This window comes from Pelodiscus sinensis, chromosome 4 (assembly GCF_052426305.1).
Source record: "Pelodiscus sinensis isolate ZL-2025 chromosome 4, ASM5242630v1, whole genome shotgun sequence".
Lineage (NCBI taxonomy): Eukaryota > Metazoa > Chordata > Testudines > Trionychidae > Pelodiscus > Pelodiscus sinensis.
Window position 1 is genome coordinate 59,396,541 of NC_143055.1, and position 18,685 is coordinate 59,415,225.

Sequence of the window (18,685 nt, forward strand, 5' to 3'; positions counted from 1 at the left end):
CATCTTAACCAAACCTGAAAATATCTGTCTAAAATGAATTTGTTACAGAGAACTGTCCTTTAAGAAAGGAGATACCATCTATATCCTCAGGAAGATAGATCAAAACTGGTATGAGGGAGAGCACCATGCGAGAGTTGGAATTTTCCCAATTTCTTATGTTGAGGTTTGTATGTTGTTTTAATTTATGGGATTAAAATAGATGCACAAATTACATGGAAATAATGCAAAAAAAAATTCATGTTCTCCTTTCAGAAACTTTGTCCCCCTGAAAAAGCACAGCCTGCCAGGCCACCTCCCCCAGCACAAATTGGAGATATTGGAGAAGCTATTGCCAAATATAATTTCAATGCAGACACAAATGTGGAACTGTCATTGAGAAAGGTAACATCTAGTTATCTTCAGTGAAAAAAAAATCTATACTGAATAACTGTTTATAACTAGCACAATTTGAAAATGTGTACATAAAAGCTGTTGTTTCTCCTACTCTGAAATACTAGTAGAAGAATATTTTCAGAATACTTAATTAACCTTCTTTACTTTGTATCTCTAGGTATCTAGCTCTACTTTTGTGAATGGTGTAAATGTGTTAGGCAGGTATTTAGGTTGTACTTCCCTGATACACACATGCAAACATCAGGTTACATGTACAAATTAGGTAACTGCCTAATTGCCATAAAAAAAGAGCTGTGTAGAGCTGTCTACACAGTGCTTTTTTTGCGCAAAAGGGATCCGAGGAGGAAATGAAAATGAGTGCGACATATGCAAATGAGCGGTCCCATTGCATTTCCTCTTGGGGAAGAGGATCGTAGTCTAGACATAGCCATAGTCATATTTAAATTACCCATGTACACATTTTTCAAATGCCTCTTTCCTCAACCACGGTTGTGAAACCTGCAATTTTGTAGATGCGCCAACTGTTTTGAATATATAAAAGGAGATTTTAAACCTGTTACAGTTTGTATATGGACTTTTTTGGAAACAACTCTGGCATTTTGTGGATTATCAAGCCCAATAAGGGATTCTGTCACTGCCTGCCTTATAACTTTGGGTTCCTTAAAACCATGCTGCTATGACTCAGAGCTCTGACATTGCTAGCCAGCCTACAAAGTGGTTTCAACTCTAGCTTCAACCAGCCTTGTTACTCCTCTCAGTTGAGCTCCACAGCCCTTTCCAATCCCAAGCTCCCCCAGATCTATTTCCCTGAGTTCTTAACTATGAGATATTCAGACTCTTCTTCTCTGGTTTGGCACCTCTGAAGGAGTAAAACCTCATGGCAGTGATCAGTTCACTTTGGCATATTACTTCCCACAGTTTACATACCAGAGACCTGCTTTGGGTAAAAATAAACTAAAGTTTAATAGAAAAATCAGATATTAAAAGATGAAATTGTGAGGAAGAGCAAATAAATACAAGCTACACAGAAAATAAACATAAAGACACAATCTCAGTCTTCACATTTCTACGTTAGCTAAATTCCATTTTCTTACAAGTTACTTATTGCCTCTGTACAGTTTCCCAGCAATATCCTCTGTCATAGAAGTGATCCAGTATTTCATGGACAGCACTCCACTTAGATGCTGGCCATCCATTTATGGATAGCTTTTACTTCAAACCCCTTCTTGTTTAACAAGATTTGCAGTTTGTTTTTTCTTTTCTTTCTTTTAGACTATGGTAATTCATGGTTACAGAGTGCAGGGAAACAGAAAAATCAGTTGGGAGCTGCACACGAATGAGAAGCATAAACAAAACAAAAAACTGTACCCTCAACTGAGACGGCTCCCGACTGAGAAGGAAAAAGACACTCCCCACATTCCCTTGCACACCAAAGCCTATAGGGGCCCGGGCTAGTAGATTTTGTGTGCTCCAGCCCTGCAGGGGAACAGCCGGGGGGCTGGAGCACAAGCATGGGCTTTCCCAATGCTAGGGAGAGTCCAGAGCCTCGGGGAAGCATCCAGCCTCTGGGCTATAGGTTTCCCACCCCTCAGCTATAGTACAAAGTTATATCAATGTAAGGTACCTTATATCGACTTAATTGGTGCAAGTTTCTAATCAAATATTTCTTCTTGGATTTAATGCCAATATTTTCTTTCTAATAGTAATACTAATTCTTGCTGTTTCAAGTACATCTTAAACAAACATATACATCTAACCATTTTATTGAAAAATTCCAAATTAGACATAGCAAGATATTAAATGTTAATATATTTCACCAAGTGAAACATCTTTATTATGAGATGTTTAATCCCCACATGATCTGGTAATGAAAGGGCATCCATGGAAGGTGCTGAGTGTTTTCATTGACTTCACTCTGGTTGGATCAGGCCTATATTTTGTTTAGTATACAGGTTGTACCTCTTTTAACCGGGTCTCCCTGGTCTGGCTATATCCATGGTCCAGCATGGACCACAGATATTCCTGGACAACAGAGCCCAGAAAGAGGGAGGTCTGGTGGCAAGGCAGGAGCACTTTAAGGGGCGCCGGTGACTGAGCTGGGAGCCCAGAGTAGGAGGAAGGGGGAGGCAGAAGACTGACAGCATGGCGAGGATTTTTGGCCCCAGCAGAGCTGGCCCCTAACCTTGGCCAAGGAGCTCTGACCCCAGCAGCAGCCAGGAAGTTCTGGCCCAGGTAGTGAAGCTCCAGCCCCATCCCTCTGCCCCGGCTACAGAGCTCTGGTCCCAGCCGCAGAGCCAGGCAGCTGTAGAGCTAAGCCCTAGCTGCACAGCTGTAGCCGTGGTGCTCCGGCCCCAGCACTAGCTGGGCCTGGAAGAGCCTCGGGGGGCTGAGGCAGCAGAGGGGCAAGCACAGACCAGTGCAGCATGGCCATGAGGGGAGGAACCTTCCATGGTCTGGCAAATCCCCTTGCTCAGGACAAGTCAGGTCCTGAGAGTGCCAGACCAGTGAGGTCCAACCTGTACCTTAATAAATCAGGAAGAGGGATGTGAAGGATTAATTTTTAATGTAAATATAAAAACATTAATATTGCAATGTGAGCTTCTATTTATAAACACCGCTTATCACTACAGGATTTTATATTAATAAAAGTTGCTCTCCAGCTGGCCTCATTTTAATAAGAGAATAGCTGGCACTTGTTTGTTTTTTGTTTTTTCAACTAGAGATGCTTTTATGGTATTCACAAATCAACAACAGAAACAAATCACATAAATCTAAGAGGACATCAAGATGGGAGGGTGGGGATTGGAAAAAAAGTTGTCCTGCAGGAGATATGATACAACATATGGTGTATAAAACAAACAGGAATCCAAGAAATCTTAATAAGGAGAAAAGTAGGGAGTAGTACTGACTTTTGAAATCCAGTTCCCAGGCTGGCTGAAAAGATGAAAATGATTATGTGCTCATCTGGACATGTTCTTAAGTGCCACGGCTGAATTGTATCTTAGTCTAGAAATTCCTATTGAGCTTTGTGGCATACTCTGCTTCCATCAGTTCCTAATTGTACTGGTTAGGGATGTTCAATTGCGAGTAACTGAATAATGTAAGAGTCTATAGGGCGCCCTCTAGGGCTGTTGCTACACTTCAAAGGTGAAAGCGGCATTTCAAAATGGCCCTGTGGTGCCCTGGATCAGCTGGGGACTCCTGGGCTCATGCTGCACTGCCGCTTTGAAACACCACGGGAGTCCAGTATTAAGCTCTACGCAGCATTTCAAAGTGGCAGTGCCACATGGAGCCTGGACTCAGTGGTGGAGTCCCATCCGATCCTGTGTTCCACACAGTGCTGTCACTTTGAAATGCCGTCCTGGGGACACCCCAGCTGGCTCTGGGCTGCATGCCATGTTTTTAAGCAGCAGCGCCACATGGAGCCTGGAGACTGGTACCCCTATCAGAAAGAGGCAGCAAGGGGGCAGGAAGCGACTAGTTGGCTAGCCTGTGTAGCATTTGCTTATCAGATAGTCGACTAGTCCTTCACATCCCTAGTACTGGTAGCACTGTAGTATGGCCTTTTTCTTAATCCCATTGGCTTTTCAAGAAAAGTACAAAACTAAACAACGTGACAAGCAAAACATTTACATTAATATAACAATAACTATTACTGATTGCAGGAAGGGGTCTAGCAGAATAATAGTGTACTGCCAGGTAGACATCTAGTTCTGAGCTTGAATTCAGAACTCAGTTGCCTGCAGAGCACCTCAGTTGTTATTTAGTATCTGGTGTAGGAAAGGCATTCATAGACCAACACAAGGTCCTGTCTTGCTGGAATTCTAGCATTATGTGAAGCTATGTGAAAAGTGGAACAGATTCTGAAGGCTCTGACAGGGCCACACAGAACTTCCATGAAAAAATACTCTGATATATTGAGAGAGAACTTTATTTTCTGAATAATTTATATTATCACTTGTCCACTGATGATTAATTTTGATAATGCATTACAGGGAGACAGAGTAATTCTTCTTAAGAGAGTTGATCAAAATTGGTATGAAGGTAAAATACCAGGATCCAACAGACAAGGCATCTTCCCTGTTTCCTATGTAGAAGTCATCAAAAAGAATGCATCAAAAGGTGCTGGTGATTATCCTGATCCTCCAATACCCCAAAGTTATTCTAGTGATAGAACACACCATTTAAGTTCAACTAAGGTAAGGAAGGTTTGTTTTTTCATCATGCCGACAATGTGTTAATCTTGTAAATCTTTTTTTTAAATGCATACTTGAATATGCATATTTTTAAAAGTTAAGCATTCCACCCACAGAAATCATATTTATAATTGATCTTTTTCTGAAGACATATTTGTATAGCTAAAATTTCATTGTATAACCTTTTATTTTTTACATTTTTAGTATACACTAAAATGCCACCAAAGTTGGTATTTAAGACTCTTGCTGGGTTTCACTAAATTTATAAAATGTGAAGCATAAAACCTAGGACATAAAAGCCTTAATTTCTAAAGATGTTTTAAATATCTTTCATGGGTCCCAAACTCTGCAAATCTAGTCATTAACTATTACGTTATTTAGCACATGGCCAGACAGAGTTTGGTTAGCAAATCAAACGCACCAAAACAAAACTTGTTTGACAACTTGGAACAGATTTGAGCATTCCGGGTAATAGTCAGTAAACTGTTGTTGCAGTATGAACATCTTTTCTCATGACACAGCTGAGAAGATCTTGCAATCCCCAAACAGAGAACCCATGAGAGTGGCTTGAGTGGCCTGTTTGCATGAGGACAAAGCTGGCCAAAAATGGCCCTTTGCTCTCTGTGTCCGTCTTTGGATGATGGAAGCAAGGAATCGATGATGACTTCTTTCTGTGATTTGCCTCCTTTTTGCCTCACACTCTCCAAAAATCCACTTTTGACATAGTGCAGACTCCTTGTGGTGATTTTGTAACGATAGCATTTGTGTTAAGTGAGAATGATGCAACAGTCATCACACTTCAGTACAGTTCAGGTTCAAATCTTTAAAGCTATAGCCTAAATCAAATTTCTTTACAGCTTTTACACTTACTCATGAGCATTCTCAAATCATCCATCACAAATTATATTAGCTGATGGAAGAAAGGCTGGTTTCCATTGGAAGTTCTGTTCTTTTTTTTTTTTTTTATGATGATGAACAGACTTTGATCAATTACTCAATTGGTAAAATATTTCTACCTTCTTGCAAAGATTTGCACAGTTTCTTTAATGGCAATAGAAGCATGAAGATTATTGTATGTGGCTTCAGTTACTGTTAATGAGATACCAGTCTAAAACTTCTGAACATCAAGGAGAGAAAGAACACTTTAGAAATATTAATTTGTCCTTATTTATCTCTTTACAGTATGTTCTGTCTCTCTGTGTGTGTGTGTGTGTGTGTGTGTGTGTGTATTGTAAACTCTCTCTGTTCAGTTATTGGCATATCTTTTGTTTCATGATGTCAGTAATATATTGCCTTGCTTCTTATATACACACACATATATATGACAGTTATTCATATTAGGGCCAAATTACAATGTCAGAATAGGAGAAGCTTCCCAACATTCTTTAAAGATTCTTAACTGTTACCAAAATACGTTCTTGAAGGAAAAGCCTGAATTCTGTGCCTATGGATAAATACTAAAAGCATCAAATGTGAGATATGCTTGCTCTGGAGATAGTTCTTGATCTTCAAATGTATGTCGTACAAGGATGCCAGCTGCTATTTTTTCCCCGCCTACTAAGAGTTAGGGTTAGAGGTAGCAACAATTTAAGTTTTTTAGTAGTCAGCCATCGTCAGATCTCCCTAATTCCAACTCTTTATCACATAACTCACTGCTAAGATTCTGATCATTTTATTGAGAGCTAGGCTGTAGTTCAGATGAGACTCACATTTCAGCTAAAGTCATCCAATAATTCTTTGATATTTAAATAAATCTTCCCTCACTTCAAAGTAGAAAAGACCAACTCTTGAGAGAGAGATTGGAAGCAGGAGAAAGTATGGAAGGGTGTCTCTCTCTTTCAGGGCTTGAAGAATAAAACAGAATGTCTGCCTCTGATCTATGTTTCTTCATATTTGCAGTGAATAGTTCAAACTGTCCTTTTTGTGATATACAGTAAAACTCCAATAGTCCGGCATCCAATAGTCCGGCACTCCTGATAATCCGGCATCAAAATGGCAAGAGCCTAGTGAGTGAGCTTCAGCAAAAAAAAAGAGTCACAAGGTAACAGCGGCAGCAGCTGAACTGAGCAAAAAGGGTAAAAAAAGGCTTAAAAAAAACTAAAACGTTACAATATACTGTATACAGAATGTACAATAAAAAGGGGTAAGAACACTTTATATACAGTATATAATGTATACAGTATATATATAACCTGCTTATACTACCTCCTGATAGTCTGGCATATTTGATAATCCGGCACCACCTAAATCCCATAGGTTCCGGATTATTGGAAGTCTACTGTAGTGGGCAGATACAAGCTACTGTAAATGTCATAACTCCATAAAAGCCAGTCAATTATGGCAATTTACACCACTTCAAGATCTTCCCCTGATACTGTGTAATGCCAACAGACAGGACTGAATTTAGGTCCTCTTGAGCTTAGTGCATGAGCCGCTACCACTTGAGCTAAAAGCCAGCTGGCTCTCAGCTAAGGCTGTAGAGTACACTCATTCTTTTTCTCTTTAAGTGTCCTCTGTAGTGGCACTCAGACCAGTACACCGCACTCAGTATCAAAAGCATTTCTCCTTGACCAGAAAGAAATAGCGCACCTAGCAATATTACATGTTCTTTCTCCTAATCACTTCATAGGAGCTGCACAAGAGCAATAGCAATGAGCAAGTTTGAAAAAAATCTCTGAAACTATAGAGAATTATAGATGGCTAAGTTCTAAGAGACAGAGGCACTTAATGTTTCTGATATAACAATAAGAACCATTCAGGTTTATTCACCACTATACCAATTTTTATGATAATATCAATGTAGTTACTGTGACATAGCAGGTACAATCCAGACTAATGAGTACAGTCACCTTGCCCTCTAACTTGGAGTTCTTTTTGCAATACCTTTCTGCTGTAGCCTCTAGCCTGGATTAGTCACAAACAGCCTCCAGCATGCAGGTCACCTAACTATGTGAGTGCTACGGCCAGCCACCACTGGCTGTTACTAGTCTTATTTATAGTATGGGGTAACCACAACAGACTCCCAGTGCTAGATTTTCTCCTAGCAATGTATGTCCTGTGCTGCCTAGCCATCAACTGGATAATTCAAATTCACATAGGCTACATCTAGACTGGCATGATTTTCCGCAAATGCTTTTAACGGAAAACTTTTCCATTAAAAGCATTTGCGGAAAAGAGCGTCTAGCACGGACGCTTTTCCGCAAAAGCACTTTTTGCAGAAAAGTGTCTGTGCCAATTTAGACGCGCTTTTGCGCAAAAAAGCCCCGATGGCCATTTTTGCGATTGGGGCTTTTTTGCGCAAAACAAATCTGAGCTGTCTACACTGGCCCTTTTGCGCAAAAGCTTTGTGCAAAAGGACTTTTGCCCGAACGGGAACAGCACAGTATTTCCGCAAGAAGCACTGATTTCAGACAGTAGGAAGTCAGTGTTCTTGCGGAAATTCAAGCGGCCAGTGTAGACAGCTGGCAAGTTTTTCTGCAAAAGCAGGTGCTTTTGCAGAAAAACTTGCCAGTCTAGACACAGCCATAAAGTCCATTATTTCTTTAATAAAAACATTATGTACACAATTTGCCACTCCAAATGTAGCTTCCCAGGCACTTTGTAGTTAATAAACTTACTTTATTGTTTTCTGTTATCCAAAGACAGATGCTAAGTGAGTACAACTAATGAGGTATACAAATCAGAAATGGATACAAGAAAATAAAGGCAAATGCTATTGGTGTATAACTTAAACTATATCAGATTCATGCAAATTTTCTCACAATATGCTTTCAGCAATCTTACTGACCAAACCCTCTATGTCAAGACCTCTTATCCCAGAATCCAATGAAGTCTTCCTTGGTCCATCAAATGTAGAGAATTGATGAGAAAAGAGAGAGATAAGTGGGCTCCACTGGGGTGTTTGACCTTCCGTTTTGTTGTTTCAGTCCCCCTTTTGAAAAACATTTCTAATTGGGTACCAGAAGACCAAAAGCATATGTGGAAAGATGTTCCTTACTGCTTTTTTCTCACCTCTGTGAGCTTTCTTTGTCTTCCCTTCCTGCTGAATGGCACTGTTTACTGTATAAATACAAATGAAGCAGAGCACATATTCCTTTGTTTGAGATAGACACGTTTGCCAACAGCTGGGAACATATGTTAACAACACCTTACAGTGGAATATTATAACGTCACATTCAATTTTACCAAACATATTTTATCAGGACAATGTTGACAAGTAAGCTGAATTTTCAAATGATACAAGATATACTTTGTACATAAATTATTACAATAGTGTGTAGACTGTGGACACAGCAGTACATTCTGTCAGTTACCTCTCTCTAGAATTTTTTCAAGGTAGAAACCAGGGCCCAAGAACAGTTTCTACACACCTGCATGTTTGTGATTATCTGTTTTCTAAGAAAAAAGCTTAAGGGTCTTTTACATGACCAAGGAAATCTATGCAGCAGTAACTGCACTGACACAAACAGGAAAAAAACAAAAATCTCTCAAACCAACTTCTCATCTCTTAATTCTTCTATATATTCAGAAGAAGCAACGTGTTTGGGGAAAGTGTCTTAAATCTTCTCTTCTTAGAATAGCTGGAGCTCTATTATATTAAACTTTATTAAACTTAAGCATTCCGAATCAGGTATCAGATTTAGCATGATCAGTGGCTCCACTTATATAGCCCACTGAACAGGAAGAGGAAGAATATCATCTAATCCATTATATCATTTTCTGCCTGTAGAGGCTCTTCCAATTATGGGGCTAATTTAATAGTGCTTGCATTATGCAGGCAAAACCAAATATACTCAGAGCTAATCAACTTTGCAAAGAGGGCTTCATATCAGAAAAGCCTATGCCAAAGAACTGCCTAAATTCTCAAAAATAAAGCCATCTAAGTTTGAGAAAACTTCCCTATGAGGTAAGTAATTTGCCCTCTTTTCCCCAGATTATGACTCTCGGGTTCAAACTCTATATAAACAATAAAGCCTTGTTTTCTTTTCTACAGTATTATTTAAAATCTAAAATAGCCAGATAACTAGAGATGTGCAGTCTGAAATTGTTTTAGATTATTCTTACAAGAAGATTAAAATATTTGTCATTAAAGTTTAACTTTGAGGATTCCTAGTAACAAAAAATACATTTTCAGTATTTACTGAAGCAATGGATATCTACAGACGCAGTGTACGTATGACTCACCAATCTGTCACTCTTACAAAAGGACTTTTATTTTACCACAAGGATACTCCAATCAATATAATGTAATGCTACTCAAAATATATTACTATGTACAGTGCTGTCACCGTCTTAAACTAATTGTTTGCTGTCTACATTCAGTTAAATTTAAGTGTAATGTACCTTAACTAAAATGTAATTTTATTTGTTCAAAATTGCATCAATTTTAAATAAAAAAAGTGCATTATGTAGTTATTGATGCCTTAATAAAAGTATGCAATGTATTTAAGATGTTTCTTTAAGATCACCACAAAAAGGTGCAGCAAATATTAATATTAAGAAAACCATCTGGATTTACTGTTTGTATTAGTGTTTAATCTAAGGTGTTTTTAAAAGTATGATTCTTCTCAGAATAATAATGATGGTTTTGGGAAATTACAGCAGTTGTGAGTGTACCATTTAGCAACTTGTGATAGATCCACTAGCACAGAGCAGTAAATAACATAATCCAAGAGGATTAAATTTAGGCTCTGTTCATGACTCTGTGATACAGATTGGTCTTGATGTTTGTATCAGGTTTTGGCCTATGGCTTAAATGTCAGTTTCACTTTTCAAATATCTTTTCAGTTATTCTGATTCATGTATTAATTATTTAAGACAGCTGTGCTCACTGAAATAATCTTATAACCCAGAAAATGGCACATAACTTTTTTTGCTTAAACTACTCATATTTAATCCAATGTCATTTTTGCTTGTTTATTTTTAATTCCTATGTTTTTCCTTATTTCTAAAGTTGGCTTACAAATCATCATCCCCACCTCCCAGATATCATTCCTCTCTTTGGTCAGATTCTAATAAAGGAAATCTCCAAGCTGTCACCAGTGAATGGTTATCACTGACTGTTGGTTTACAACCATCAAATACTCCTGCCCCAACTCCTCCACCTTTTCCTGGCAGCTTTCATTGTGATCTAGAGGAACTCAACTCTTTGGCATTAACAGCATCCCAGTCTGCACCAATGTCCCCTGCTAATATCACTTGTCAAGTTAAGGATGGTCATTCTGTTCCTATTATATCACCAGAGCCCTCTCTCCAGAATCCTGCATCGCTTCTTCAGCCCTTTCCCGTATGTTTTGTATCAATTCCTCCAACAATCCACTTTCAGGACATAGCACATAAGCCTATAACTAATGGTATCAAAATGAATGAAAGAAAATTTAAAGATTGGAAAGAGATGACTGAATCTCCATCTGTTAAAGAAACCAGAAGCTTATCAGATACTACAAAAGCATGTGGAACCATGAGTACTGCTTTTGCTGTCTCTGAGCTGTCTAAATGTGGCTCCCCACCCCGAATGCTAGCAGCAACTGATGATCAGGAAGAGGAAATCTGTGAGGAGCTCCTGTCAGTAATCCAAGAGGGCCAGCCAAAATGCCAAGATTCATATTTCTACAGACATGCACCTGATAAAAGAGAACAAATGCCAGGACTGTATTTAGAGGAAACGCTGAGACATGACAGAATAAAATCTCCGATAGCAATTAAGAGTGAGACTATGATCCCTTATGAAGAATACAGTTCATCAAGTATCCATAAAGAGGTATTTTAATTTCTTAAGATTTAGCTTCTGCAGTCCTACAGTTCACTCACAGTATAATTAGTCTAGCCTTTTCTAAAATATTTTGCCGTATCTATACATATGCATGCAGTATTATAATTAGGGCTGCATTCAATTAAACATATTATATATGATATTCTTAATGAATAATGGCACTCTCATTTTAAATCTCCCTCTTGCTGAACTGAAATAGCATTCTAAGTTACATGATGCCTGTGTTCTCCAGTCTTCCCTTCTCTGCTTCTATCACAGTAGTTCTGATTTGAAAGGCAGAATGCACAGCTTTCTTCACAGGCCCATTAGTGCTACCTTTGAATTATCTGACAGAATGGGACCTCCGAAAAGCAGGGCTATCTTCAATCTTCTGAAAGAGTGAGGAAGGCATGCCTGCAGAGACTCATCAATTCATGTCTCAGATGTATCTTTTGGCCATCTGATTAGTGTCTTCATATCACCAGAATCTGATTAATAACTAGGGGCCAGATTAAGTACAACCATGAAACACATGCTTTCTAAGGCATGATCCCTCCAGAAGTCACCCTAATGCATGACAATGTCTAAATGCCACAATATGGCCCTGAAATAATTAACACATAATATTTATATCATAATTTCAGTGTCTCTCAGGAAAGTTTTAGTAACTTTTTCCTATATAAAATTTGTTTCAACAGTTAGGCTATGTCTACACTGCAGCCTTTTGTCGGCAGAGACAATGCAAATTAAGTGCTCATTAGCATTTGTCATGCTGTCATTTGCATATCTTTGCCATGCTTTGTGCGGAAGAGGTTTTTGCGCAAAAACAAGCAGTGTAGACGGGGCCATTCTGCACAAAGCCTCCCTTTTGTGCAAGATCCTGTATACCTTCTTTTTTGAGGCATAAGAGCAAAAAACATTGGCAAAGATATGCAAACAACAGCACAGCACATGCTAGCGAGCACTTCATTTGCATTGTCTCTGCCAACAAACGGCTGCAGCGTAGACGTAGCCTTAGATAGTTCATGCAATCAATCTGGTTCATACCAATCTATAAATTAGAGATATGGGTGATCCCGATAAAATATAAAACTTCACAGCCCTCATAACCTGTTCTTGTGGCTTTAAAACAACAGTATAACCACAAGAACAAACCATACCATGATTATTTTAAGGAACACTGCCAGTATAAAAATTATAGATGTTAAAAATATTTTAAGTAAATGAATGTTTATTAACTTTATCAAAAGCAAAAAAATTAAAAATATATATTTTGCAAGTATATCCAATGAAGAAAGCCATGTATTCTGCCTTTCAGGTCAGAATTAATGTGATGGTAGCTAACTAACAGAGAAAAGAAAACTGAGGAAAATAAGGGTGCCAAGTAACAGAGAATGATATCTCTGTTTCAACAAGAAAGAGATTTAAGGGGCTGTTTAACTAAGAACAACTGCTTTAATTGTAATTTCAGAAAAAAATAAAGCATTAGGTTTTTTAAATGTTTCTTCTGGTAACTTTTAAAATTTGAACTTAATTTAACTGAACAGTACACCTTATAAATAGTATATTTAAAGGCAGGTTTCATTTTGAAGTTTTAATGAAACATAGGGCCCAATCCTTCAAGATAGTGAGCTCTTGGAGAGGTGCTAAGCACCTTCCTTTGCCTTCATTGTTGAGCACTTGCAAAATCAAAATTCAGACATACTAGGGGGCCATCCAGAATACAGTTACGAAATTCCAAGAAATACACATCCATCCCATATATGTGTTTTTCAAATGATTAAAGACAGGCTAATAGTGGGAAGTAAGAAGAATATGCTAAGACTACAAGTGATTTTACCCCAAAACATTAGATTAACTGACTTGTGATGAATGTAACATCAACCTGAGAATAGCCATTATGGGTCTGTCTCTGCCATTGCTTGTTAGTGGTATATTACTCTGCACTGTATGTCCTTCACTGATGGTTGTACAGCATGATTATGTGTCTTTTTTAACTGTTTAAGCCAGCTCCACTTTCCTCTGAGACACAAGGGCCTTCTGCTACTTCTCATCTTCCTCCTAGTCTTCCATTCCACTCTGCCAAGACACCTTTCTCTCTGTCTGTTTCCACATCTTCTCAGTCTGCTGTTCCCCACTCACCTCCTCTTCTTTCCAAACTTTCCTATCAAAAGGAGATAAACTCACCAAAATTAAAGGTAACTTGCGCTTCTTAAGTGTCAATTGCTGCATGTCTCCATGTATGTTTGACAAATAGAAGGATGGATGCTGAGATTGAGCTTTTTTAATTTTTAAATATAATTTCTCAGATACTAATATTTCATAATATAAGCATGTAGTTAGCTCAAATGTCATAAGCAGGGTAGTGCTTTTTCAGATGCAGTAACATCAACTAAGAAAAAATATCATGAAAGGACTTGATAGTTCAGGGAAGGATGTGGGAGTTTTTAATCTTTAGATCAAGTCTCTCAATCCACACTAGTTTTATCTAGCTCTCATTGAATTCAATCAGTGATTTCTGATCACTGCAATAGAAGATGAATCATGCTCTAGGTTATTAGATAACTGAAAAGTTTCCAGATGTTGCATATTCGCATCATGGCACTATTTCAAAATAGCACTATTTTGAAATAACAGCCGCTGTTAAGACACAGTTATTTCGAGAGAAAACCCTTCTCTCGAAATAATCCTTATTCTTCATACAATGAGGTTTACCAGTTATTTTGAGAGAAGGGTTTTCTCTTGAAATAACTGTGTCTTAACAGTGGCTGTTATTTTGAAATAGCGCTATTTCAAAATAGCACCATAGCACAAATATGCAAATGAAGCACAGGCTGTTTAAGTCCCGGCTTCATTTGCAATCTTGAATGTTTTCATTTGCATCCCTCTCTCAAAAGAGGGTGCAAGTGTAGACATACCTTGATAGTTTTGATCAGCCCTCTGTACCTGTTCTGGAGACACCACTTTGTGCCCCTGATAAGCAGGCAAAGATTGAGCACAGCAATGGGCAGGTGAACTAACATCCCAGAAACTTGTAGTAAGTCAAAAATATAATGCTTAACATTATACTGATCCATTTGGTTCTCATAAACACCCTATTTCTAGTCTGTGAATTAGATTTCAGAAGAAGGGGTCTTTCCTATTCCCATTCCACTTGTGTATATCAGTGAGTGACATGCTGAACACTGAATGGTTATTGTATTAAGAAGCTACGTGTTTAACTCTCAACAGCTAATTACAACAAACAAAACTAAAATACATAAGGTGAGGGAAAGTTGCTCAGATTTGGAGCAACTTTGTTTTACAAGATAAAGGGAATACTAGAGGATTCATATCCTATTAATGTCTGTCAGACAAAAGGTTGAATCACAGATGTTTGTAGAAGCTTGTCAATATCCTTATATGAAAATAAGATTGGTGGAGTACAAAAAAAATATTTTAAAGGAGCTACAGGTCTTGCCATCATGCTGGGGGGGGGGGGGGGAGAGGAGGGAGGGAGGAATAGTTTAAGTTCAAGTTAGCTGACCTGTTAACTAACTTGAGGTAAAATCCTAATGAAGATGAGGCAGTTTGCATTTTCACGTGAGCTAGGACATTAACCCATCCAAACTAATTCAAGGTAAAATCCTTATAACTACGTAACACAATTAGTAGTTTTCATACAAGTTAAGGCCTATGAAGGAGCCTAATCTTTGAGTTAAACTCAAGGACACACCTTTTTTCATAGGGAAGATAAGGCTTCTGTGTCTTTGGGGTCCAACTCCCATTGACCTTTAGTGAAAGTTTGCTGCCTTATCTGCCCTTTGTTTCTTTGATAATCTTCCATGTGTGATCATAAAAGTGTTCAGGAAATGATAGTAGAAAGTAAAATTAAGTCTAAGCCAGTCTCCTTAAAAATGTACAAAACTAGAACATTTATTTTAGCTCTCTGATCTTAAAATCTCTTTAATGTCATCATTCCTTTAGAACCTTATATCTTGCAGAGAGAATGTATTTAAAAGCAGCCATACATAGAAAAATCCTTTGATAACAGATCTCCCCTTGCATGCACAGTGGAAGGCATTTCCTTAGTAATACTTTTTCCTAGCCCTGCATGTGAGGGAGTGAGGGCGCAGCCCACAAAACAGGTAGGCTTGGGGGAAGGAGAACATTATGCAACACTTCCTTCACATCCACTATATATACCAGTAAATCGGTCACATTTTGGAAGCCCCTCGAAGGGAGCTAGGCCTGGCACAAGATTTGCAACTGTTCCCTTGATATCTACAGGGCTTGAAAATGAAACCACAGACTCTTCCATGTTGTAGAAACCCTCATTTTCTGAAGGAGGAAATAAGACTTAAGTCTTCAAAGGAGATCTTCAAGAGGTTTTTCCTCTATTCTTGGCTCCCCAGTAAAAGGCTTCTTTAGTGTTTACTGTTGCATTTCTTTGTTATTTACTCTGCTGGTTTCTAAAAGGCCATTCTTCACTCTGAGTACATATATAAACATTTCAAGTACAACTCTTCACAAAATCCAAAGGATGACATTTCCAATAAGAATAATTCTCATTTTCTTCACATCCTCTGTATATGGCAAGTTTTGACTTCCATGAAACAATTAGAACTAATTTACATAGGCACCATCCTTCACTGATTTAAACAAGTATTCAGAAACTAGGTCAGATTTCAGCACTGCTTTCAGTTTAATATCAGTTGCTAGTATTTCCCTGTTCTCTATGAACTTTCTGCTATGTGCTTTTGAACATTCCATGTTATTAATAGAGTCACTTCAATATTTAAATTTGCAGTGCTAGATCATATCTCAAAAAGGGTCATGGGCAAGTAATCTTGCAAAATGAAACTCTAAATGTCAGTGTATCTGCCAGAGCAACTAAATAATGCTGCTGGTGATACAACAGCAACAGCATAGGTGTCTTGGACTAACAGATCAGCTTGTTCTTTGCATTTTACTACATGGGTCTTTTCAAATGAAAGAAATAGCATGCCTAATTTGTATGCACCAATGAAGCAGCAAAAATCCCCTGTATGGCTTCGTACTTAAGTTATAAACTGACACAATTTTTGTGGTTTTTCCAGGGTGATTTAAAAAGAGAGATATTTGTTATGGGTAAACCTCCTCGTAGTCCTGTGATGACTAAGAGATCCTGCAACTCACCTGTCAGAGCTCACAACTATTCACACAGGGTATGGTACTGAATGCCCAGTGTGTGATGTCAGCACTCTCCTCTAGCATAAGAAGTTCAAGTAGCTAGTTTCCCTTTTCTTTGTTTGATAATATATGTTTGAATACAGTCAGTATACCTACCATGCCTCATTCCTGTTGTGCTGCAATGCTGCTGTAAAAAAAAAAAAAAAAAAGATTTGTGTAAAACCATAACAAAATTCTTTGTGCACAGTGTCTTACGTTACAGTACTGTTGTGTATTGTATCTCCACTGGATTGCCCACTGTTCACAAAATATAAAAAATTACAGCATTCTTTACAGATTTACTCTACTTTTTCAATTGTTTTCTAAATGGCTCTCCTTGTTTCAAAGCATTTCCTGTTTATTAAAATGAACTTTTTTATAGCCAAAAAGCTTGGTGATATGCACAGATTGTGGCTTTTGTAATGTGTTCTGTGTTCACTGATTTTTTGCATGTATATACTACTTTTGAAAATACTTTGTTGCCATAACAATGTGTGCTGCCTTCACTTGATACAGACCGTCCTCACTATAAGTCCAAGATACGTTCCAAAAAACTTGGACTTATAGTGAAACAACTTAAAGTGGGAAATCTTTTTCAAATGGCTTACTTCCATTTGCACAAATTGGGGTGTTTTTGTTTCGTGCAACTTAAGAGTAGGGAATGAGAGGACTTCTAAAGCATCAGTTCCTACAAGTGTAAACAACTTTAGTGTGGAACGGATGTATACTGGGTTGACTTATAGCGGGGATGCCCTGTATGTTTTCCTCAGCATTGATATTTGCAACTGTGATTCTCCTCAGCCTTTCCAGTCGTAGGTCTGTAACTGCATGCTATTTTATTTAACCTAAACATCAAATTATTTTCAGTGTCTATGTGTTAGTCTTATATTACGTGTTCATAATATTCAAGAAGATTCTAAATGAAAATATAGTTTGTGGGTTATGCTGGGGGGGGGTTGGTTTTTTTTAAAGGACCAAAATACTTTTCACATGTGTATCGTAACACTCAGACTGCTTTGTGTCAAAGGCATTTGAGATAGCTTTTGCCTCTTCTTTTTGATAGCAGAATGCATTTGCAAAGGAGCATAGAGATCTCTTGTGGTACAGTTGCCCTTTAATTTTATTCTTATCTCCCTGTCCATGTCTGCTATGTGTATGGGAGGTGTATCTTTCTTCCTCCTGCCTCACCCCCACAAGAAGATATTTGTGTTTTTCTAGTTTTGCTGGGATTCTTGTTTTCTATTGAACTGGCATGTACCAGAGAAGCAAATTAGGAAGCAAGTTAGGAAGCAAATTAGACGAGAGTCTATTCCCACTAAAGATGATGAGAGAAGGTGTAGGTCCTATGTTACTCTGCATGATGGGATAAAACATACAGCAAAAAGGTGCTATATAGGGCAGTATGTGTTGTGCATTCTTTATGGGCTTAATTCCCAAAACTAGGCACTCACAACTGCACACCTCATTTACCATGGGTGTGGCTGAATTAGCCATCAGCATGCAAAATGCCTTACGTACAGACACAGTTGTAGTAACCAAACACCAAATGAGATGTCCAATTGTGTATTTGTTCATATATTTGTTGAAATTAAAATCCTAAATCATTACAATAGTCACCAGCCTGAGATTTTTTTTTTCATTTAACATTGCCCACTGACGTAAACAAGTACTCAGAAACCAGCTCAGATTTCATCAGTGCTTTCAGTTTGATATGAAAGAGCTATAATTATAATATCAGTTGCTTGGTATCAGAATCTTGGTTCCTACACAGGAAGCAACGTGGTCTAGTAAACTGAGCCATGGACTGGAAGCAAGGAACTATAAGTACCTAAATGGCCCCAAATACTCTATTGCCTGAGGGTATGTCTGCACTGCAACTAAAAACCTGAAGCTGGCCCATGAGAGCTGACTCTGAGCTTGCAGGACTCAGGTTGTGGAGCTGTTTCACTGCAGTGTACGCTTCCAGATTCAGACTGGAGGCCAAGCTCTGGGACCCTTCTTGCAGGGTCCTAGAGCTCAAGCTTCAGAATGATTCCGGAAGCCTACAATGCAGTGAAACAATGCAAACCTGTGAGTGTGAGGCAGCTGACACAGGCTAGCCATATGTTTTTAATTGCAGTAGACAGACAGACCCTGAATGCCTAGATTTCCTGGG

At 38.3% G+C, this 18,685-nt stretch overlaps 1 protein-coding gene and 1 long non-coding RNA gene across 10 annotated transcripts in view; one reads left to right on the plus strand and one right to left on the minus strand.

Annotated features, from left to right (window-relative positions):
* SORBS2 (sorbin and SH3 domain containing 2) overlaps positions 1 to 18,685 on the plus strand; it is a 258,991-nt gene that overhangs the window by 229,655 nt on the left and 10,651 nt on the right. For 6 of the 9 annotated variants that reach the window (XM_075930310.2, XM_075930311.2, XM_075930312.2 and 3 more), the window contains 3 exons: positions 49 to 163; positions 253 to 381; positions 4,389 to 4,592. In XM_075930310.2, coding sequence (XP_075786425.2) covers positions 49 to 163; positions 253 to 381; positions 4,389 to 4,592 — 448 coding nt within the window. Of the gene's footprint in view, positions 1 to 48; positions 164 to 252; positions 382 to 4,388; positions 4,593 to 10,542; positions 11,350 to 13,346; positions 13,539 to 16,418; positions 16,527 to 18,685 lie in introns of all 9 variants that reach the window. The other 3 variants (XM_089777890.1, XM_089777889.1, XM_089777891.1) reach the window with 2 other exon arrangements.
* The window catches only part of LOC112546681 (uncharacterized), a 141,727-nt gene that overhangs the window by 31,269 nt on the left and 91,773 nt on the right, over positions 1 to 18,685 (minus strand). Inside the window, exon 3 of the long non-coding RNA XR_012904275.2 lies at positions 16,648 to 16,678. This is a non-coding gene — a long non-coding RNA (uncharacterized LOC112546681). The remainder of the gene's footprint in view (positions 1 to 16,647; positions 16,679 to 18,685) is intronic.